The sequence below is a fragment of the Triturus cristatus genome, chromosome 9 (assembly GCF_964204655.1).
Source record: "Triturus cristatus chromosome 9, aTriCri1.1, whole genome shotgun sequence".
NCBI classification, from domain to species: Eukaryota; Metazoa; Chordata; class Amphibia; order Caudata; family Salamandridae; genus Triturus; species Triturus cristatus.
The window spans coordinates 152,640,547-152,662,945 of NC_140592.1; the positions used below are offsets into that span (position 1 = coordinate 152,640,547).

Sequence of the window (22,399 nt, forward strand, 5' to 3'; positions counted from 1 at the left end):
CAGTGCTTTGAGAGTTACCTTTAGCGTGCTGGCAACAATACTGTTGTCCTAGAAAGTGAAGTGGATACAGAGTGGAAAGCCACACCGGTACGGATTTTTATTTTGCAAATGCTGCGTGACATCTTTTTATTCTTTCCGGTCAGCCATCCTTTGGGCAGACATGTCCTGGTAAATGGAGATTTGATCTCCTCAGAACACCCTTGGTTCCTGTTGTCGGGCAGCTTGTAGACCAGTGTACTCTGGTGAGGGTGTCCAGGGGCTAGATTCTTCTGCTGTTGGTAGGCAGATAACAAGTGCAGTCTAGGAGCACGGGCTGGCTTCGGGTAGCTGCAAGAGGTGCACAAAAGTGCCTGGCCATGAGCCTCCAAGTCCGCCTGGGCGATGATAGATGCCATGTCCCTGATCCTTATATTATTACGTCTCAAGCAGTTTGAGGTCATCGATCTTGTCGTGGAGTGTTGTCTGCACCCGTTTCAACTTCTCTATGCGGATCCTAAGGTCCACATTTTTCAAAGCATGGTCCGCTACCGTCGATTCCACTGTTGCCAGGGGAGAGTCCATCTGCGGCAAGGGCTGGCCGTGGTCGGTGAGGGCCCTGGTGAAGTACTGCCGAAGCGATGCAAGATCTTTGCAAAATTCAGCAAGCAGAAGCTGTATGCCCTCTTTTAGTTGCTGGAGCTCGGGGACCAGGAGGCTGCGTCTGGAGGGGGGGGGGGGGCTCCCCTCGATGGGCACGGGGGATGAGGCTTTTGAAGCATGTCTCAAACGGAGGGGAAGCGGGGGATTTTGCTCTGTTTGCAGCCATTGGCTCTCGCAGTCAGCCTATCAAGGAAAAGCCTGCTCGCAGTGCCCTTGACAAGAGTTCCAGTAGGTGCTCAAGGTGCATTGTTTCCCCCACAATTTCACATTATGGGACTGTCTGACAGGTTCTCATTGAGAGGCAGCAGGCTACAACCGCATGCGCATCAGGCCCAACGGAAATATATGCTGCTCCCCTGGGTGATGCGGTTCTTTGGCTCTTCTTACTGGGCAATAAAGGATGAGGCAGTGCATGCCACTGGGTCCCGTTGGGCCCAAGGCCGATGAATCCTAGCCGCAGGCTGTGAGGCACGAATCCCAGCCAGCTGCACTCCCACGCTCCGCTCTCCCCGACAGGCACAAGGGGATATCACTGCCATCCAGGTGGGGCAGTCAGCTATCTGGTACCCATCTGCGGTGCTACTATTCCTAGGCCGTCTCAATGCCCAACGGCACTCTCGCAGGGCCATGTCCTGGAGCAAGGCCCCTGGGCCGGCACCCCCCAGGCACCGGGCGCCTCAGGATGGGCCCGCCCCTTCACGTGGCCCGCCAAATCCTCTGTCCTCGGGCCTCTCGACGAGCTCACAGCATGGTACTCACCGCAGAAGGGCCACACTTGCTCTGGTTCTTCTGGGTCCCTCCAAAGGCACCCTGATCAGGGCACCGGCGACAAGCCACCGCTCCTGCTTGTTGGCTCCAGCTTCGCACTGCGAGACCATAGGCCTCCAGCGCACGGCTCCATAGATGGCCGCAACATCGTCCCCAGCCACCCGGCTCAAGCAATCTTCCATCAACCAGGGGTAGTGGCAGGTTTCAAAGGGGACCTCCAACTCGCGGCTGCTTGAGGTGGGCGGACCATTGGGAGGCACCACTCCTGCCAGATTCATATATCGAGGGGTGAGGGGTGGGGGGAAACAGTCCAGCCCAAACTGCCAGGCCAGGCTATGTTCGCCCTTAGTGACCAGACGGGGGTCCCTTGCACGCTGTGCCACTGGATTCAAGCTAGCCTTGCTGATGAGGGGTGATACCCTGAAACTGGTCCCAGGATGCTTGTTTACGGTCCAAGGAGGACCTGGCATGGCAGTTCAGGCTGGGCTGTTCCCATAAGGAGCAGGGTCAAAACTGATTTCCACATGGCTGGGTCGAAACTGGGGTGGCATAGTGAGCATAATAACGATGGATTAAAACCTAGATCTCTTGACTGAGGGCGAGTGGTTTAAAAGCTTCAGCACTCCGCCCATCATCTTGTTGTGTTTGCTATGTCCTCAAAGAAGGCAGCTTGAGGACCTAAATACATTTATAATCCATACTATTGGGTCATAATCCATGCAAAGCCTTTTCATGCTGGGGCAGAAATTTCACCTAGGACATAAGCAAGAGAATAATAAGCAAAGCATTGAGGGGCATTAACATTTCTATCAGCTTTACAACCTTATCCCATGGTATCCCAGCTGACCCATGAACTATGTATTACAACGGAGATGTGGTGTGATATGCCTCAAAATCAGGAACTGATATCAGCACAAATCCCAGGGCAGCTTCAGGGTGGGGATTGCTATTCACAGAATGTGCCATCCCACCCCACAAAAGACACATGAAAAAAAGAATTCAAACGTTTAATTTTGCCCAGAACTTAATTCTGTGCTTAAACGTATCACTGTATTGATTGGAGAGAAGAAAAACAAGACCAATCACGTTAAAAAAACAAAGAAAAGAAAAAAAAAAGGTGCCCATGTTATGCCTCTCAGGATATTAGTCTGTCTCTGTGGTGTTTTAAAATGGCTGCACCTTTGGTACAAGACACCATTCATCCAGTGAACACTAGAGATAAACTGCCGGCACTGCCCGAGAACAAGGTGCACAAGTTCAGGCTCACCAACTGCCCGACAAGCAAAGTGTGGGCTTTTATAACCAGCAGTGGATCCGCAGAGGACTCCACTGAAAAGTGATGGAACATACCAGGATGCTGGCAAGACCACAAGGAAATGCTTGGAGCCCAGTCGGTCGCCTCGAGGTGGGGTGCATTACTGCTGGCAGGACTGACAGTCACAAACCAGGGTCACCTATGAAAGGCCAATAGTACTGGACAAGGATTAATCATATGATGAATTTTCCTCTAGAAAGCTGGAAGGGCTAGGTCGGATTAAATCTCATGCTAGACCAGTCAGTGAAAACCAATTGGTTCTGGCCACCGTCAGTCACCTCAGAGAGACTGGCAGGGCTGGGTTAGGTTCAGTAAAATATTACTCTTGCATCTGAAAGGGTGATAGAGTTAGGACACCTATTCAAGTCTCTTACATCTGAATGACTCAACCCAAACACTAGTGCATTCCATGGTGCTAATTAAATAGGCAATCATTTTCATAAATGAACACAATTGTACCCACAATATATACTTTTACCTACCTTAATAAAAACAAAGTTCAGGGGAGATCCTTATGTTACTCGACCTGTAAGCCTAGCAGCAATCTGGTATTAGGCCTTGCATGGTCCCACATGCACCTAGGTTTATGGAAATGCATACCCTTGTTAGCATCACGCATAAAACCAATCTGTATGATAGAACTTGACTACACAGGTGACTTTCTTACAGGCTACATGAATGGGACCAGCAACTAAAGGGTGGAGAACGAGGGAGAAAAAATGGCACATGTGGGAGGTCTAATGTACGGAGTGAATCCCCATCTCGAACTTGGCACACATATGATCAGTAAAAGCAGGAAAGAACTAAATAACAATAATAAACAAGTCATAGGCATAAAGAAGAGCATCGAAATGACCAAACTAACCTTCTGTGAACTGCGTGGCCTATAGCCTTCTCGCTAGGGATGGCCAAAGCAAGGATCTGAAAAAACAAGAAGGTAGTCCAATGCAGTAAAGGCAGGCTCCTGGAAAACCCATCCCCTCTCTTTGTACTCACAGTCAGACTCTATAGAATTAAATCAGTGTTCAGCAGGAGGTAGAGAATTTGCCATCTGGTCACCAGTAAGTGTTGAATATTTGTGCTCTCCCATGCGCCAAGAAAAAGTTCAGGGCGGAGTATCTTTGTCAGATGAAGGTGAGCGACGGTCCTTATCAGCCTGGCACCGCGGTTTGCATGCTTTCTTTTTCGTTTGTCACATGGGTTGGAAGCTCGAATCGCCCCCGCCACATCCACCAATGCAAGGTCTCCGGGCTCGTGAAGGGACTCCATGTCAAGAGGGGGCAGCAGTCCCAGTGCTTTGAGAGTTACCTTTAGCGTGCTGGCAACAATACTGTTGTCCTAGAAAGTGAAGTGGATACAGAGTGGAAAGCCACACCGGTACGGATTTTTATTTTGCAAATGCTGCGTGACATCTTTTTATTCTTTCCGGTCATCCAACATTTGGGCAGACATGTCCTGGTAAATGGAGATTTGATCTCCTCAGAACACCCTTGGTTCCTGTTGTCGGGCAGCTTGTAGACCAGTGTACTCTGGTGAGGGTGTCCAGGGGCTATATTCTTCTGCTGTTGGTAGGCAGATAACAAGTGCAGTCTAGGAGCACGGGCTGGCTTCGGGTAGCTGCAAGAGGTGCACAAAAAGTGCCTGGCCATGAGCCTCCAAGTCCGCCTGGGCGATGATAGATGCCATGTCCCTGATCCTTATATTATTACGTCTCAAGCAGTTTGAGGTCATCGATCTTGTCGTGGAGTGTTGTCTGCACCCATTTCAACTTCTCTATGCGGATCCTAAGGTCCACATTTTTCAAAGCATGGTCCGCTACCGTCGATTCCACTGTTGCCAGGGGAGAGTCCATCTGCGGCAAGGGCTGGCCGTGGTCGGTGAGGGCCCTGGTGAAGTACTGCCGAAGCGATGCAAGATCTTTGCAAAATTCAGCAAGCAGAAGCTGTATGCCCTCTTTTAGTTACTGGAGCTCGGGGACCAGGAGGCTGCGTCTGGAGGGGGGGGGGCTCCCCTCGATGGGCACGGGGGATGAGGCTTTTGAAGCATGTCTCAAACGGAGGGGAAGCGGGGGATTTTGCTCTGTTTGCAGCCATTGGCTCTCGCAGTCAGCCTATCAAGGAAAAGCCTGCTCGCAGTGCCCTTGACAAGAGTTCCAGTAGGTGCTCAAGGTGCATTGTTTCCCCCACAATTTCACATTATGGGACTGTCTGACAGGTTCTCATTGAGAGGCAGCAGGCTACAACCGCATGCGCATCAGGCCCAACGGAAATATATGCTGCTCCCCTGGGTGATGCGGTTCTTTGGCTCTTCTTACTGGGCAATAAAGGATGAGGCAGTGCATGCCACTGGGTCCCGTTGGGCCCAAGGCCGATGAATCCTAGCCGCAGGCTGTGAGGCACGAATCCCAGCCAGCTGCACTCCCACGCTCCGCTCTCCCCGACAGGCACAAGGGGATATCACTGCCATCCAGGTGGGGCAGTCAGCTATCTGGTACCCATCTGCGGTGCTACTATTCCTAGGCCGTCTCAATGCCCAACGGCACTCTCGCAGGGCCATGTCCTGGAGCAAGGCCCCTGGGCCGGCACCCCCCAGGCACCGGGCGCCTCAGGATGGGCCCGCCCCTTCACGTGGCCCGCCAAATCCTCTGTCCTCGGGCCTCTCGACGAGCTCACAGCATGGTACTCACCGCAGAAGGGCCACACTTGCTCTGGTTCTTCTGGGTCCCTCCAAAGGCACCCTGATCAGGGCACCGGCGACAAGCCACCGCTCCTGCTTGTTGGCTCCAGCTTCGCACTGCGAGACCATAGGCCTCCAGCGCACGGCTCCATAGATGGCCGCAACATCGTCCCCAGCCACCCGGCTCAAGCAATCTTCCATCAACCAGGGGTAGTGGCAGGTTTCAAAGGGGACCTCCAACTCGCGGCTGCTTGAGGTGGGCGGACCATTGGGAGGCACCACTCCTGCCAGATTCATATATCGAGGGGTGATGGGTGGGGGGAAACAGTCCAGCCCAAACTGCCAGGCCAGGCTATGTTCGCCCTTAGTGACCAGACGGGGGTCCCTTGCACGCTGTGCCACTGGATTCAAGCTAGCCTTGCTGATGAGGGGTGATACCCTGAAACTGGTCCCAGGATGCTTGTTTACGGTCCAAGGAGGACCTGGCATGGCAGTTCAGGCTGGGCTGTTCCCATAAGGAGCAGGGTCAAAACTGATTTCCACATGGCTGGGTCGAAACTGGGGTGGCATAGTGAGCATAACAACGATGGATTAAAACCTAGATCTCTTGACTGAGGGCGAGTGGTTTAAAAGCTTCAGCACTCCGCCCATCATCTTGTTGTGTTTGCTATGTCCTCAAAGAAGGCAGCTTGAGGACCTAAATACATTTATAATCCATACTATTGGGTCATAATCAATGCAAAGCCTTTTCATGCTGGGGCAGAAATTTCACCTAGGACATAAGCAAGAGAATAATAAGCAAAGCATTGAGGGGCATTAACATTTCTATCAGCTTTACAACCTTATCCCATGGTATCCCAGCTGACCCATGAACTATGTATTACAACGGAGATGTGGTGTGATATGCCTCAAAATCAGGAACTGATATCAGCACAAATCCCAGGGCAGCTTCAGGGTGGGGATTGCTATTCACAGAATGTGCCATCCCACCCCACAAAAGACACATGAAAAAAAGAATTCAAACGTTTAATTTTGCCCAGAACTTAATTCTGTGCTTAAACGTATCACTGTATTGATTGGAGAGAAGAAAAACAAGACCAATCACGTTAAAAAAAAAAGAAAAGAAAAAAAAAGGTGCCCATGTTATGCCTCTCAGGATATTAGTCTGTCTCTGTGGTGTTTTAAAATGGCTGCACCTTTGGTACAAGACACCATTCATCCAGTGAACACTAGAGATAAACTGCCGGCACTACCCGAGAACAAGGTGCACAAGTTCAGGCTCACCAACTGCCCGACAAGCAAAGTGTGGGCTTTTATAACCAGCAGTGGATACGCAGAGGACTCCACTGAAAAGTGATGGAACATACCAGGATGCTGGCAAGACCACAAGGAAATGCTTGGAGCCCAGTCGGTCGCCTCGAGGTGGGGTGCATTACTGCTGGCAGGACTGACAGTCACAAACCAGGGTCACCTATGAAAGGCCAATAGTACTGGACAAGGATTAATCATATGATGAATTTTCCTCTAGAAAGCTGGAAGGGCTAGGTCGGATTAAATCTCATGCTAGACCAGTCAGTGAAAACCAATTGGTTCTGGCCACCGTCAGTCACCTCAGAGAGACTGGCAGGGCTGGGTTAGGTTCAGTAAAATATTACTCTTGCATCTGAAAGGGTGATAGAGTTAGGACACCTATTCAAGTCTCTTACATCTGAATGACTCAACCCAAACACTAGTGCATTCCATGGTGCTAATTAAATAGGCAATCATTTTCATAAATGAACACAATTGTACCCACAATATATACTTTTACCTACCTTAATAAAAACAAAGTTCAGGGGAGATCCTTATGTTACTCCACCTGTAAGCCTAGCAGCAATCTGGTATTAGGCCTTGCATGGTCCCACATGCACCTAGGTTTATGGAAATGCATACCGTTGTTAGCATCACGCATAAAACCAATCTGTATGATAGAACTTGACTACACAGGTGACTTTCTTACAGGCTACATGAATGGGACCAGCACCTAAAGGGTGGAGAACGAGGGAGAAAAAATGGCACACAGAGAATGTAGTAGGTACAGAAAGAGTGAAAGGGAAGGATTGAGTGTCGTCAACAGACTTTTTTTTTTACTAACTCAGAGACCGTAACAGAGAGAAAAAATTATGGGAAGTTAGTGAAGGAACAGTGATGGGAGAGAGGTTGTGGGGAAACTACTTTAAAAAGTGCAGGAAAAGCGACGTACAACAGCCAGTTGAGCTAGCCTACCCCGGTGGTAATCCTTTGATGAAGCATGCAATTAACTAGTGTTTGTGGGTGAGGGCTCTTTTTAAAACCTAAAGGGTTTCCCAACTCATGAGAGTGAGGGGCATCACAAGATCAGTAACTTTGGTAGCAAGCTCCCTTTCATGATATGATATGTAGTCTCATATATAATAGTTCACATTTCTGGCATCCAATAACGTCCTTCTAAATGGAAAGCAGTTTATATTCTGTTTTGTTAGAAAAGGTAGACGGACCGGGAGGGCCGGCCGGGGTCAGGGGGAGAGGTCTCCGGGGAGAGCCGTCTCCAGCGATCGTACAGACAAGTAACTTCCCCCCCACAGACAGATATCACACACGGATAAGGTTCAGTGTTCTTTATAGGCACTTATTTAAGATACGGTAGAATGATACAAGGAGGTCTGGACTCAGGGGTCCCCTCGATTAGAGTCTCGTAAGGTAGGGAAGGGGGTAGCGGGTCAGTCTATTTACCAATCAGGTAGTTCGGATGAGATGATGATGAGCTCACAATCCTCGAGCTTGGTGGTTAGGTGGTACGGTCCGCGGCAGCGCCAGCAGGTCCCGGTGAGGATGGTCGATACAACGGGCCGCGGCAGCGCCAGCAGGTCCCCGGAAGATGTACGGTCCGCGGCAGCGCCAGCAGGTCCCGGTGAGGATGGTCGTTACAACGGGCCGCGGCAGCGCCAGCAGGTCCCCGGAAGATGTACGGTCCGCGGCAGCGCCAGCAGGTCCCGGTGAGGATGGTCGATACAACGGTCCACGGCAGCGCCAGCAGGTCCCCGGAAGATGTACGGTCCGCGGCAGCGCCAGCAGGTCCCGGTGAGGATGGTCGTTACAACGGGCCGCGGCAGCGCCAGCAGGTCCCAGGAAGATGAAGGTTGCAGAAGGCCGCGGCAGCGCCAGCAGGCAGGACGATGGTTCACAAGAGCGGGCTACGGCAGCGCCAGTAGACCGTCAGGGTTGAGTTCACTCGGTGTCTCTCGACTCCAGGATACAACTCCTTCCTGCTCCGGAGCTGCCTCAGTTATAGGGCTGGTGCCCTTTGATGTCCGGACCCTCGCACTTGGAGGTCGGGGGGTCCGGCATGAAGGTGTCCAGACACCCAGCAGGGGGTGGAGCCAGTGCCTGGGGGAGCTGGGGGCGATCGGCACCTGGCGGGGGAGAGCCCTTGACACTTCGTTCTCCCATTGACCTGCCAAGTGGTCCGCTCACCTCCTGGGTGGATGGTGGTGCCGGGATGTCGGGGCCGGCCAGGCCCGGGGTTAGGGTCGAGGGGAGGCCATGCGGCCGCGTGGTGCAGGGCCCAAGATGGCGGCTTGGCCCGGCCGGGGAAGCCGGTGGGGCTGGACCCCGTGATGAGTAGGGGTCCGAGGGCAGAGGGTCCGTCGGGAGACGGCGTACAGGTGCTTGTCGCGGGGATATGCCAGGTGGGCCGGAGTTCGGGCCCTGTCGAGCAGGGAGGGAGCAAGCCGTCTGTGAGGCCTGTCCAACATGCGTCCCCCCCAGCTGAAGGCGGGGAGAGTCACCCATCTCCTTGGGGACTCTCTTCGTCGAGGCGGAAAAAGCGGGACAGGCCATCCGCGTTGGCGTGGTCTTGGCCTGGTCGGTGCTCCACAGTGAAGTCCATTCCCTGCAGGGAAATGGACCAGCGCAAGAGTTTTGGGTTCTCCCCCCGCATCTGCATCAGCCATTGCAGGGGTCGATGGTCGGTTTGTACCCGGAAGTGGGTACCGAAGAGATAGGGTCGGAGCTTTTTGAGGGCCCACACTACTGCAAATGCCTCCCTCTCGATGGTGCTCCAACGCTGTTCTCGGGCCAGGAGACGTCGACTGATGAAGGCCACCGGCTGGTCATGACCTTCGGGGTTCAACTGAGAGAGGACGGCTCCGATGCCGTGGTCGGAGGCGTCGGTCTGCACTACAAATTCCCGACTGTAATCGGGGGCCTGGAGCACCGGGGCGGTGCACAGGGCGGCCTTCAGCTCCTCGAAGGCCGCTTGACAATCAGGAGTCCAGTTGACCCGCTTCGGTTGATTCTTGGATGTGAGACCCGTGAGGGGCCCCACGATGCTGCCGTAGTCCTTCACGAACCGCCGGTAGTAGCCGGTGAGCCCCAAGAAGGCTCGGACCTCGGTCTGGGTGACGGGGGGCTGCCAGGACTGGATGGCAGCAATCTTAAGTTGTAGTGGGGCCACCAGCCCGCTTCCCACTTGGTGCCCAAGGTAGGTCACAGACCCTTGGCCAATTTGGCACTTGCCGGCCTTAATGGTGAGGCCGGCCCGCTGGAGGGCTTGGAGGACCTCTTGGAGGTGACGGAGGTGGTCGGACCAGTGGCGGCTGTATACAGCGATATCGTCCAGGTAGGCAGCGCTGAATTCTTCGAGCCCCGCCAAGACCTGGTTCACAAGACGTTGGAACGTGGCGGGGGCATTCTTCATGCCAAAGGGCATGACCTTAAATTGATAGTGGCCATCGGGGGTGGAGAAGGCTGACCGTTCCTGAGCCCTGGGTGTGAGGCCGATCTGCCAGTAGCCCGCCGTTAGGTCGAAGATACTAAGGTAGCGGGCGGCCCCCAGCCGGTCGATCAGCTCGTCTGCTCGGGGGATGGGATGAGCGTCGGTCCGGGTGACAGCGTTCAAGCCCCGGTAGTCGACGCAGAATCTCAGTTCAGGGGCGGTGCCGGGGGCAGCGGCCTTGGGAACTAATACAACCGGACTGGCCCAGGGACTGTCCGAGGGCTCGATGACCCCGATCGTGAGCATCTTGGCCACTTCCTCCTGTATGCAGGCCCGTACCCGATCTGGTACGCGGTAGGCCCGGTGCCGGACAGGGGGACTGTCCCCGGTGTCTACGTCGTGCAAACACCAAGGGGTGACCCCGGGGGTGAGGGAGAACAGGGCAGCGAACTGCAGCAGGAGGTCCCGGCAGTCCTGGCGTTGCTCCGAAGTGAGGGCGTCAGAGAGCCGGACCCCATCCACGGAGCCGTCCTTCTCCTGAGTCTTTAGGAGATCCGGGAGGGGCTCGGAGTCTTCTTCTGTACCACTGTCTGTAGCCATCAAGAGGCTCAGTTCGGAGCGCACAAAGTGTGGTTTGAGCCGGTTGGTGTGGAGGACCCGCAGGGGGTTCCGGGGGGACCCCATGTCGATGAGGTAAGTGACGGGGCTTTTACGCTCGACCACTTTGAAGGGGCCCGTCCACTTGTCTTGCAGGGCACATGGTTCGGTGGGGGACATCACCCATACTTGCTGCCCAGGCTCGAATTCAACGGAGGAGGCATTGTGATCATACCACCTCTTCATGTCCTCCTGGCTGGCCTCGAGGTTCGCCTTGGCCATCTCCCTGAAGCGCCGGGTCTGGTTTCGTAAGGCCAGGACGTATTTGAAGACGTCTGGAGGGGTCGTTAAGGGGGCCATCTCCCAACCTTCCTTGACTAGGCTGAGGGGCCCTCGCACAGGGTGCCCGTACAGGAGTTCGAAGGGGCTAAAACCGAGGGACTTCTGGGGAACTTCCCGGTAGGCGAAGAGGAGGCACGGGAGCAGTACATCCCACTGGCGACGGAGAGGCTCTTCCAATCCCCCAATCATCCCCTTGAGAGTGCGGTTAAAACGCTCCACTAGTCCGTTCCCTTGGGGGTGATAGGGGGTCGTGAATCTGTAGGTGACCCCGCATTGTTGCCAGAGGGACTTCATGTATTTAGATATGAAATTCGTACCTCGGTCGCTGACGACTTCTCGGGGGAAGCCTACCCGGGAGAAGATCCCCATCAGGGCCCGGCCAACCACCGGAGCTGTCACTGTCCGTAGGGGCACCGCCTCGGGGTAGCGGGTGGCATGGTCCACTAGTACCAAGATGAACCTGTGTCCTTGTGCCGTGCGGGGGTCCAGAGGCCCCACAATGTCTATCCCCACCCTCTCGAACGGGGTGGTGACCACAGGGAAGGGTTGCAGAGGGGCCTTCAGCTTCCGACCACTCTTCCCGCTGGCTTGGCACGTGGGGCAAGATCGGCAGTGGTTCAGGACGTCATTCCTCATTTTCGGCCAGAAAAAGTGGGTCACCAGGCGACTGTACGTTTTGTCCTGGCCCAGGTGTCCAGCCAGGGGGACATCGTGGGCCAGGTTGAGCAGAAAGTCTCGGAAGCGGAGCGGTACCACCAGAACTCGACCGGCCCCCAGCTCGGCGATTCTTTGCTCGCTGTAGAGCAGGTCGTTATCCCAGTAGACCCAGTGGGTTCCGGTGGTGTCCCCGGCGTTTTGGGTATTGGCTTGTTGGCGGAGTCCCTCGAGGGAGGGACAGGTCTTTTGTTCCTGGCGGAACTGTTCTTGGGTGGGCCCCCCCTCTTGACGCCACTGAGCCAGATCCGGAAGGTCCTGGTGTGGCGCGTCTTCTTCGATAGTCGGGTCCGGGAGGTCGGACTCGCCGTTGTCCTCTACGGGGGCAACCGGGGGCGGAGGTGCTGGCCATTCGGTTTCTTCTGATCGGGGGGTGGCACGGGCGGCCATGGATCGGGTGGTTATGCAGGCCCAGTCCGGGAGGCCCAGCATCCCCAGGTGCTCTCTTTTCTCGACGGTGGCCCACGGGGAACTCTCGAGGTCATTCCCCAGGAGGCAGTCCACGGGGGCATCGTCCCGGACCGTCACCTTCAGTAGGCCGGAGACCCCTCCCCATTCAAACGGGACGCAGGCCATCTTACACATACTCTCAGAGTTATCTGCCGAGCGGACGGGGCAGAGAATGTTCGGCAGGATCTGCTCGGGCTTCACCAGATGACAGCGGACGGCCGTCACGCTGGCGCCGGTGTCACGCAAGGCTTCGGCTCTCTGTCCATTAATGGTCACCCACTGACCGTATTTTCTGGTGTTGGCGGGTAGGGGAGCCCGCGGAACCATGTCTCTTCCCCCTAGGCATGCCAGGACCATGGCGGCCGGTTCCCACCCTTGCTGGGCCGGCTCGTACTCTTCGGGTCCCTCCGATGATTGCTCTTCCCCTAGGGCAGCGGCCGCTACCTGGCGGGGCTTGGGTGTTTGGTTTAGCGGGCAGTTCGGGTCATTGGCGTAGTGGCCTAGTCGCTGGCACCGGTGGCACGTGACGTTGGCTCGGTACCCAGGCCGCAACGGGGGGTTGCCCCGGCCGGCCGGAGGCGGGGTGCTGGCCACGGGTGTTGCTGGTAAGGCGTCTCTCCCTCGCCCCTGGCCCCCTCCTCCTCCCCGAGGACGGTGCTGGCCTTGGTTGCCTCTGTTCTGGTCGTGGGGCCCTCTCCGGCCCACTCGGGTGCTTTCCCACCGGTCAGCTTCGGCGGCGAGCTGCCGGGGGTCAGTCAGCTTACTGTCGAGTAGGTGCTGCCTGAGCTCGACGAAACAGTTGTTTGACAGGTGCTCCCATACCATAAGGTTGAAGAGTTGTTCGTAGGTGGTGACCTGACTTCCCTTGATCCAACCTTCGAATGCCCGGCTGAAATAGTTCACGTATTCTACCCAAGTTGTACCTGGGATCCTGGTGCAATCTCTGAACCTCTGGCGGTACATCTCGGGCGTGAGGCCGTAGCGGGTGAGGAGGGCAGCCTTCATGTGGTCGTAGGACGACATTTGGTGATCGGGGAGCTGCAGCAGGGCATCGCGACCCTCGTTGATAAATCTCCCCCAAAGTCCGGCTCCCCAATCACTCCGGTCGATCCGGTGGGAGGTCATTTCGATCTCATAGGCTTTAAACCACTGTTGTATGTCGTCTTCTCGGACATATTCGCGGACAACATCCTTGGGGATGTGAACTTTTTTCTCACTTGGCCCCGGGGTGTGTGGTCGCTCAGGCACCCCCAGTTCCTTATTCTGTTTGCGCAGTTCTATTTCCGCTAGTCGGCGCTCGTGCTCGAGCGTTATTTTTTTCTCTTCCAGCTCTCTCTGTCTCTGCTTTTCTTCTCGTTCCTCTCGAAGCCGCATATGCTCGAGGTTGAGTTTCTGTTCAGCTAACTTGAGTTCCCCATCCATCTTGAGTCGTGCCATCTCCAACTCGTGTAATCTGACTCTGTCTCTTTCTCGGATCTCCTCTTGCGGGAGGCCCGTTCCCCGCTCCTCGGGAGCCGTGGCGTTCCCCTCTGGTGTGACGCTGGTTTGGTCGGAGGGTCCTGTGACCCCCGTTTCTGTCCATGACTCCAGAGCGCGCTTTAGATCATCCTTGGTACTCAGGCCGGTGGTAGCAATGCCAAGTTCTATGCAAAATTGTCTCAGTTCGCGGTGGTTGTATTCTTCTAATTTCTCCATTTGGAATTTCTCGGTGGAGCTGCTATCTTTGGTCGACATCGTGCTTATGTCGTGGGGTGAGCTACTTTCTGTACGATTACGCGTTGATTCGGATCGCGCCGCTGGCCACCAATGTTAGAAAAGGTAGACGGACCGGGAGGGCCGGCCGGGGTCAGGGGGAGAGGTCTCCGGGGAGAGCCGTCTCCAGCGATCGTACAGACAAGTAACTTCCCCCCCACAGACAGATATCACACACGGATAAGGTTCAGTGTTCTTTATAGGCACTTATTTAAGATACGGTAGAATGATACAAGGAGGTCTGGACTCAGGGGTCCCCTCGATTAGAGTCTCGTAAGGTAGGGAAGGGGGTAGCGGGTCAGTCTATTTACCAATCAGGTAGTTCGGATGAGATGATGATGAGCTCACAATCCTCGAGCTTGGTGGTTAGGTGGTACGGTCCGCGGCAGCGCCAGCAGGTCCCGGTGAGGATGGTCGATACAACGGGCCGCGGCAGCGCCAGCAGGTCCCCGGAAGATGTACGGTCCGCGGCAGCGCCAGCAGGTCCCGGTGAGGATGGTCGTTACAACGGGCCGCGGCAGCGCCAGCAGGTCCCCGGAAGATGTACGGTCCGCGGCAGCGCCAGCAGGTCCCGGTGAGGATGGTCGATACAACGGGCCGCGGCAGCGCCAGCAGGTCCCCGGAAGATGTACGGTCCGCGGCAGCGCCAGCAGGTCCCGGTGAGGATGGTCGTTACAACGGGCCGCGGCAGCGCCAGCAGGTCCCAGGAAGATGAAGGTTGCAGAAGGCCGCGGCAGCGCCAGCAGGCAGGACGATGGTTCACAAGAGCGGGCTACGGCAGCGCCAGTAGACCGTCAGGGTTGAGTTCACTCGGTGTCTCTCGACTCCAGGATACAACTCCTTCCTGCTCCGGAGCTGCCTCAGTTATAGGGCTGGTGCCCTTTGATGTCCGGACCCTCGCACTTGGAGGTCGGGGGGTCCGGGATGAAGGTGTCCAGACACCCAGCAGGGGGTGGAGCCAGTGCCTGGGGGAGCTGGGGGCGATCGGCACCTGGCGGGGGAGAGCCCTTGACACTTCGTTCTCCCATTGACCTGCCAAGTGGTCCGCTCACCTCCTGGGTGGATGGTGGTGCCGGGATGTCGGGGCCGGCCAGGCCCGGGGTTAGGGTCGAGGGGAGGCCATGCGGCCGCGTGGTGCAGGGCCCAAGATGGCGTCTTGGCCCGGCCGGGGAAGCCGGTGGGGCTGGACCCCGTGATGAGTAGGGGTCCGAGGGCAGAGGGTCCGTCGGGAGACGGCGTACAGGTGCTTGTCGCGGGGATATGCCAGGTGGGCCGGAGTTCGGGCCCTGTCGAGCGGGGAGGGAGCAAGCCGTCTGTGAGGCCTGTCCAACATGTTTAATAAGAACACACCCACCAAGGAGTATCCTACTTCTGTAAGCTAGGCAATGCACAAGGGTCGTCAGTTGTAGGGGGTACTTAGGAACAAACAAATTTACATTTACTCGCTTTTCTTACTTCACAGAGTCTAAAAGCGTGGGGACCACAAACATCTATGTTCCTGTGAGGATGAGGGGAATCCAGTTAGTTTAATCAGCTGAAAATGAAGGAACTTGATTAATTTGTCCACTGCAAATCAGAATTAAAAGGACTTCTACCACAACTCATGCTTTCTACTGTGGCTCATATATACGGCTTGATAGAAGCATGCCTCTGATTGAACTTTCCTGAAATAAGTTGCTGTAACCACATACAGTTAGTAAAAAGGAATAATTTTGGGCTTACCTTTGTGTATAGTCATATCCATCCATCCAAATCCTTCTTGCTGAAATCCATTCATGTCATCAGTAAAAGGATATCCCGCTTGCTGACCAGCCTCAATAAAAGCACGATGAAGAGGATGATTTGTTTTGCCTCGTGTGACATGTAAGGGTCCACTTCCACCTCTGTATAAGTTGGGGCCCAGCTCATGAGTTTGTGCCTTCTTAAAATAAGGTAAACAATGGTCATAGTCCCATCCAAGGGCACCTTCTCGTTCCCATCGATTGTAGTCCTCAGCATGTCCACGTATATATACCATGGCATTGAGGGAAGAGGAGCCGCCCCATACTCTTCCTCTGGGCCAGTACATAACTCGGTTATCCATATGTTTCTGTGGTGTAGTCTCGTAATACCAATTGTATCTGTCATCACAGAGATTATACACTAAGGCTGCCGGCATATGAATTTTCCACAATAATCGTTTGCTACCTAGAAAAGTGTCTTTAGGACCTGCTTCCAAAAGAAGGACTGAATTATCTGGGTCTTCGGATAGACGGTTTGTTAAAACACAACCAGCAGAGCCGGCTCCAACGATGACGTATGTGTAAGAGTCTCTGTTTTCAGAGGTTTGCGTTGCATAGGCACTGAACCTCTGGAATGTGTGCCGACTGTGCTTTATTCGATGGAACCTGCTGACTACACCAGTACAGCATTTGTGAATTGGTTTGCATAAATGCAACATCTTTAATTATGCCTATTTTCTGGTCTTCGGCCGCTTTCACCGCCTATCCTTGACGGAGCATTTACCTAAAACATGAAAAATCCCAATTAGACTAGAAACAGCAAGCCAGAAAAGTGTCTTTCTCCAACGGTGTATGCATCACTGCTCAAACAAAAACAGCATAAATGGTAATGATTACAAAGCTCTGGTAAGCCTTTAGATGAAAGTAAACAGGTTACAGATGACAGTTAGACCAGGCTAAATATGAGAAGGGGTTGAGACCACAGACTCAATTCCCAGCATTTTTAGTATTAACTAAAGGACTTCACATCAAGTCTAGGACTGTGAGAAAGAGAATCAGTGAAAATAAATAGCACAAGACATCTAATACACATAACTTACACATTTAAAGCACAACCCATTAAGTAACAGATGCCAATGTATGGTGAGAAGGTGACAGAGCAAAAGAATTCTCAGTTATGGGATATAATATTTTTGGTTTCAGTAGGCACAGTTAGAACAGACTCAAAGTGCAGACCCAAAATGTGTGTGTTGCAGGAGGGCAGTAAAGTGGTAATAAGAGGAATGGATTCCAATGTCACCTTCAACAGGTTGGAAATATGGCATAAACAATGAGATGGTTGGAGGTAGGACAACACTGTGACTGGTAATAATCAACTGCAAGACAACGGTAATGAGAAACAAAGAAAAGCATGCCTGTAACATCTGTGTCAGAATTAGGGAAAAGAGGTGAGAAATCCAGACACTACAACCACTACGTGGAGGACAAACTTCAAAATTTAAGAGACTGTTCACCTCAACTGAAACATGAGACGAGGCATCTACTCCAAGATCCTTAACTATAGGGTTAGGAATGCTGGGATCATCCCAGAACCAGAAGACAGGCTGACTGCCTGATAGTTCCACAGTCACTCATAGAAGCAATCGCAGCAGAAGGTTAAACTATTCTTCTTAGCGCACCTGCATTGGAAGGCATTTTGGGTCACAAAGTGGTTAATGCTACATCTCTAGATTGAACATATTAAAGAGACAGCAAACTGGACAAAGCTTGAAAAACAATCAAATCTTCATATGAAGGTTTTTGGGAGCGTGCAGTAGAATGCCTTCTGAGGACTTTGCCATCAATCTAAGTAGCATCCTTGGGGTGTGTTCGGTGCAGGACTATTTTACTACAACCAGGTGTTAAACTGAAGTTTAGCATTGGATGGCCAGTACAGCACAAATCAATTGTGAACCTTTCCAAGACAAGAATCGCATCAGCAGTGAAACCTTCTGCTTCCCTGCTCTGTACCCATACCCCCAATCCAATCGACCCTCATAAGTTCACCCCCAACCCCATGAGGTCACTCTTCACAAGCTAGTGTAGGTACACAGCTTTTCACATCTACAACATCCAAGAAAAAGAAACGGATATAGTGAAAGACAAGAAAGATTTCCAAATAGACTACGCAGAAGACCAGTTCAGACCCCTTCTTGAAAGGAAGGCTATGTAGGAAAGAGCGATGATGCACAAGGTGGCAATAGCCAAGTCTCGGCCAATTATCCGCGAGATGCATATGATCCCAGTAAAGTCACTGAAAATGTATCAGAGGGTGGCACAGGTTTGGTGGAAGAGTGGGCAGATGGAGGTCTATGAAATGTGTTTATCTTGGATGGTGGGTAAAGATGATCCCAAAGATAATGTTATTCTCCAAATGCAGGCGCATTGAGAGATGTAGCAAGAGAAGCTGGATTTCGTTTTGGGTCTACTGCAGTCTTTCTATAAACTGTAATATCATAATGGATTGGGTCAAAGTGAAGGAAAACATAGGCAGAGCATCCGCATTATTAGTTCAAATAACTTGAGCAAACTTCACACTGAAGCTCTTGAAGATCAACCGACTGCATGTCAATAGAATGATTTTCAACCCAGCCCAAACTTTTTGGCCAACAGTACTAACGTCACCCAGAGACAAATATAGGTGCCAAAGCTGAGGCAAAAAATCCCCAAGGACCTGGTGCTACCTCTCCAACCCAAAGGGTTTTACTCACAATTCGGAAAAACAGAGAGGGACCCCTTATAACCAAAGGAATGGGGTTCAAATCACCAAATGAAAACAAGGCTTCCTTTGGTTTGCTAAATTTAATATGCCACTCACAAACAAACACCCAACCACTATAGAAAATATATTTATCTTTTTATTATTAAAAACATATAGAAAAACATCAGGATCGATTGATCATAAAAACTGGATAAAAAGAATTTCACATAAAAATTACATAGATTTCAAATTCATACATAAATTTGACAAAGGTACTAATCATGGCTGAGAAGAAATAATCAATGCATCTATGAACAATTCATCAGGAAACAAATAATGAAAACAATGAAAAATACACAAGAATAGACAGCACAATTTGTCATGGAAAGTATACAAAAAGAGACAGTACAATTTGTCATAAGAAACACTCATCCGTGTTAGAAACACGTTGGACCTGGACCCCTTTAAGTTGACTCATTCAATATCTGTAGTTCCAGCTACTACACCGATTGTGTACCCAAGCTTCGACCCGTTTCGATTGGGATATTCCAATTAAACCATCTTTGTCAAGACCAGAATATGACTCTCACAACACCTGTATGATGCCAGTGTTAAAGCGTATGACCTTATACTATGTACTAAGTTGTTCAGCTGCTACCTGTGGCAAGTAATACACTAAGGGATAAACGGTACCTTCAGCTGTCCTGGTCACACTCATTATTATGGAGGACCTAAGGATTCAGCCACCCTTCTAAACGAGAAACCTCACATAGAACAAGCATTTGCAATGCAATAGGTCTCGCATTTATAAGAGTTTGAGCTATTGGCATTGTAAAATTACAATGCCTTTTATTTTATGTTTTGGTTTTAAAACAAATAAAAGGCATTGTCATTTACAATGTCAGAAGCATAAACTCGCATAAAAGCAGTGTGTGGAGTGCAGCAGTGCGCGGCGTGCAGCAGTGTGCGGCGTGCAGCAGTGTGCGGCGTGCAGCAGTGTGCGGCGTGCAGCAGTGTGAGGCGTGCAGCAGTGTGCGGCGTGCAGCAGTGTTTCGTGTAGCAGTGTGAGGCATGCAGCACTGAGTGGCGTGCAGTGGCGTGCAGCAGTGTGCTGCGTGCAGCTGTGTCGTGCAGCATGCAGCAGTGAGTAATGCAGCAGTGTGTGGCGTGCAGCAGTGTGTGGCGTGCAGCAGTGTGTGGCGTGCAGCGGCATGCAGCAGTGTGTGGCGTGCAGCAGTGTGTGGAGTGCAGCAGTGTGCGGAGTGCAGCAGTGTGCGGCGTGCAGCAGTGTGAGGCGTGCAGCAGTGTGTAATGCAGCAGTGTGCGCAGCAGTGTGTGGCGTGCGGTAGTGTGCGGCGTGCACAAGTGTGTGGCGTGCAGCAGTGTGTGGCGTGCAGCAGTGTTTCGTGTAGCAGTGTGAGATATGCAGCACTGTGGCGTGCAGCAGTGTGCGGCATGCAGCAGTGTGCGGCGTGCAGCAGTGTGCTGCGTGCAGCATGCAGCAGTGAGTAATGCAGCAGTGTGTAGCAGTGTGGCGTGCAGCAGTGTGTGGCGTGCAGCAGTGTGTGGCGTGCAGCAGTGTGTGGCGTGCAGCGGCATGCAGCAGTGTGTGGTGTGCAGCAGTGTGTGGCATGCAGCAGTGTGTGGCGTGTAGCAATGTGCGGCGTGCAGCAGTGTGCGGCGTGCAGCAGTGTGAGGCGTGCAGCAGTGTGTGGCATGCAGCAGTGTGTGGCGTGCAGCAGTGTGTGGCGTGCAGCAGTGTTTCGTGTAGTAGTGTGAGGCGTGCAGCAGTGTGCGGCGTGCAGCAGTGTGTAATGCAGCAGTGTGCGCAGCAGTGTGCGGCGTGCGGTAGTGTGCGGCGTGCAGCAGTGTGAGGCGTGCAGCAGTGTGAGGCGTGCAGCAGTGTGTGGTGTGCAGCAGTGTGTGGCGTGCAGCAGCATGCAGCAGTGTGTGGCGTGCAGCAGTGTGCGGCATGCAGCAGTGTGCTGCGTGCAGCAGTGTCGTGCAGCATGCAGCAGTGAGTAATGCAGCAGTGTGTGGCGTGCAGCAGTGTGTGGCATGCAGCAGTGTGTGGCGTGCAGCAGTGTGCGGCGTGCAGCAGTGTGCGGCGTGAAGCAGTGTGTGGCGTGCAGCAGTGTGTGGCATGTAGCAGTGTGCGGCGTGTAGCAGTGTGCGGCGTGCAGCAGTGTGCGGCGTACAGCAGTGTGTGGCGTGCAGCAGTGTGTGGCGTGCAGCGGCATGCAGCAGTGTGCGGCGTGCTGCAGTGTGCGGCATGCTGCAGTGTGTGGCGTGCTGCAGTGTGCGGCGTGCAGCAGTGTGCGGCGTGCAGCAGTGTGTGGCGTGCAGCAGTGTGAGGCGTGCAGCAGTGTGAGGCATGCAGCAGTGTTTCGTGTAGCAGTGTGAGGCGTGCAGCAGTGTGCGGCGTGCAGCAGTGTGCGGCGTGCAGCAGTGTGCGGCGTGCAGCAGTGTGTAATGTAGCAGTGTGCGCAGCAGTGTGTGGCATGCGGTAGTGTGCGGCATGCAGCAGTGTGTGGCGTGCAGCAGTGTGCGGCGTGCAGCAGTGTGCGGCGTGCAGCAGTGCTTTGTGTAGCAGTGTGAGGCATGCAGCACTGTGTGGCATGCAGCGGCGTGCAGCAGTGTGCGGCATGCAGCAGTGTGCTGTGTGCAGCAGCGTGCTGCGTGCAGCAGTGTCGTGCAGCATGCAGCAGTGAGAAATGCAGCAGTGTGCAGCAGTGAGTGGCGTGCAGCAGTGTGCGGCGTGCAGCAGTGTGTGCCGTGCAGCAGTGTTTCGTGTAGCAGTGTGCGGCGTGCAGCAGTGTGTGGCGTGCAGCAGTGTGCGGCGTGCAGCAGTGTGTGGCGTGCAGCAGTGTGTGGCATGCAGCAGCATGGAGCAGTGTGTGGCTTGCAGCAGTGTGCGGCATGCAGCAGTGTGCAGCGTGCAGCAGTGTGAGGCGTGCAGCAGTGTGAGGCGTGCAGCAGTGAGGCGTGCAGCAGTGTGAGGCGTGCAGAAGTGTGAGGCGTGCAGAAGTGTGTGGCGCGCAGCAGTGCGAGGCGTGCAGCAGTGCGAGGCGTGCAGCAGTGTTTCGTGTAGCAGTGTGAGGCGTGCAGCAGTGTGCGGCGTGCAGCAGTGTGTGGCGTGCAGCAGTGTTTCGTGTAGCAGTGTGAGGCATGCAGTACTGTGGCGTGCAGCAGTGTGCGGCGTGCAGCAGTGTGCTGCGTGCAGCAGCGTCGTGCAGCGTGCAGCAGTGAGTAATGCAGCAGTGTGTGGCGTGCAGCAGTGTGCGGCGTGCAGCAGTGTGTGCCGTGCAGCAGTGTGCGGCATGCAGCAGTGTGTGCCATGCAGCAGTGTTTCGTTTAGCATTGTGCGGCATGCAGCAGTGTGTGGCGTGCAGCAGTGTTTCGTGTAGCAGTGTGCGGCATGCTGCAGTGTGCGGCGTGCAGCAGTGTGTGGCGTGAAGCAGTGTGTGGCGTGAAGCAGTGTGTGGCGTGCTGCAGTGTGCGGCGTGCTGCAGTGTGTGGCGTGCAGCAGTGTGCGGCGTGCAGCAGTGTGCGGCGTGCAGCGGCATGCAGCAGTGTGAGGCGTGCAGCAGTGTGAGGCATGCAGCAGTGTTTCGTGTAGCAGTGTGAGGCGTGCAGCAGTGCGGCGTGCAGCAGTGTGTGGCGTGCAGCAGTGTGTGGCGTGCAGCAGTGTTTTGTGTAGCAGTGTGAGGCGTGCAGCAGTGTGCCATGCAGCAGTGTTTCGTTTAGCATTGTGCGGCATGCAGCAGTGTGTGGCGTGCAGCAGTGTTTCGTGTAGCAGTGTGCGGCATGCTGCAGTGTGCGGCGTGCAGCAGTGTGTGGCGTGAAGCAGTGTGTGGCGTGCAGCAGTGTGTGGCGTGCAGCAGTGTGCGGCGTGCAGCAGTGTGCGGCGTGCTGCAGTGTGCGGCGTGCTGCAGTGTGTGGCGTGCAGC

The 22,399-nt window shown here is 54.0% G+C and overlaps 1 protein-coding gene across 6 annotated transcripts in view; it reads right to left on the reverse strand.

The window, feature by feature from the left end:
* Positions 1-22,399, reverse strand: part of CHDH (choline dehydrogenase) — a 178,399-nt gene that overhangs the window by 71,930 nt on the left and 84,070 nt on the right. For 5 of the 6 annotated variants that reach the window (XM_085624629.1, XM_085624628.1, XM_085624626.1 and 2 more), the window contains exon 2: positions 15,711-16,493. In XM_085624629.1, the coding sequence (XP_085480755.1) occupies positions 15,711-16,428 (718 nt within the window). In that variant the 5' untranslated portion in view covers positions 16,429-16,493. Of the gene's footprint in view, positions 1-15,710; positions 16,494-17,223; positions 17,244-22,399 lie in introns of those variants that run through there. The other variant, XM_085624630.1, reaches the window with a different exon arrangement.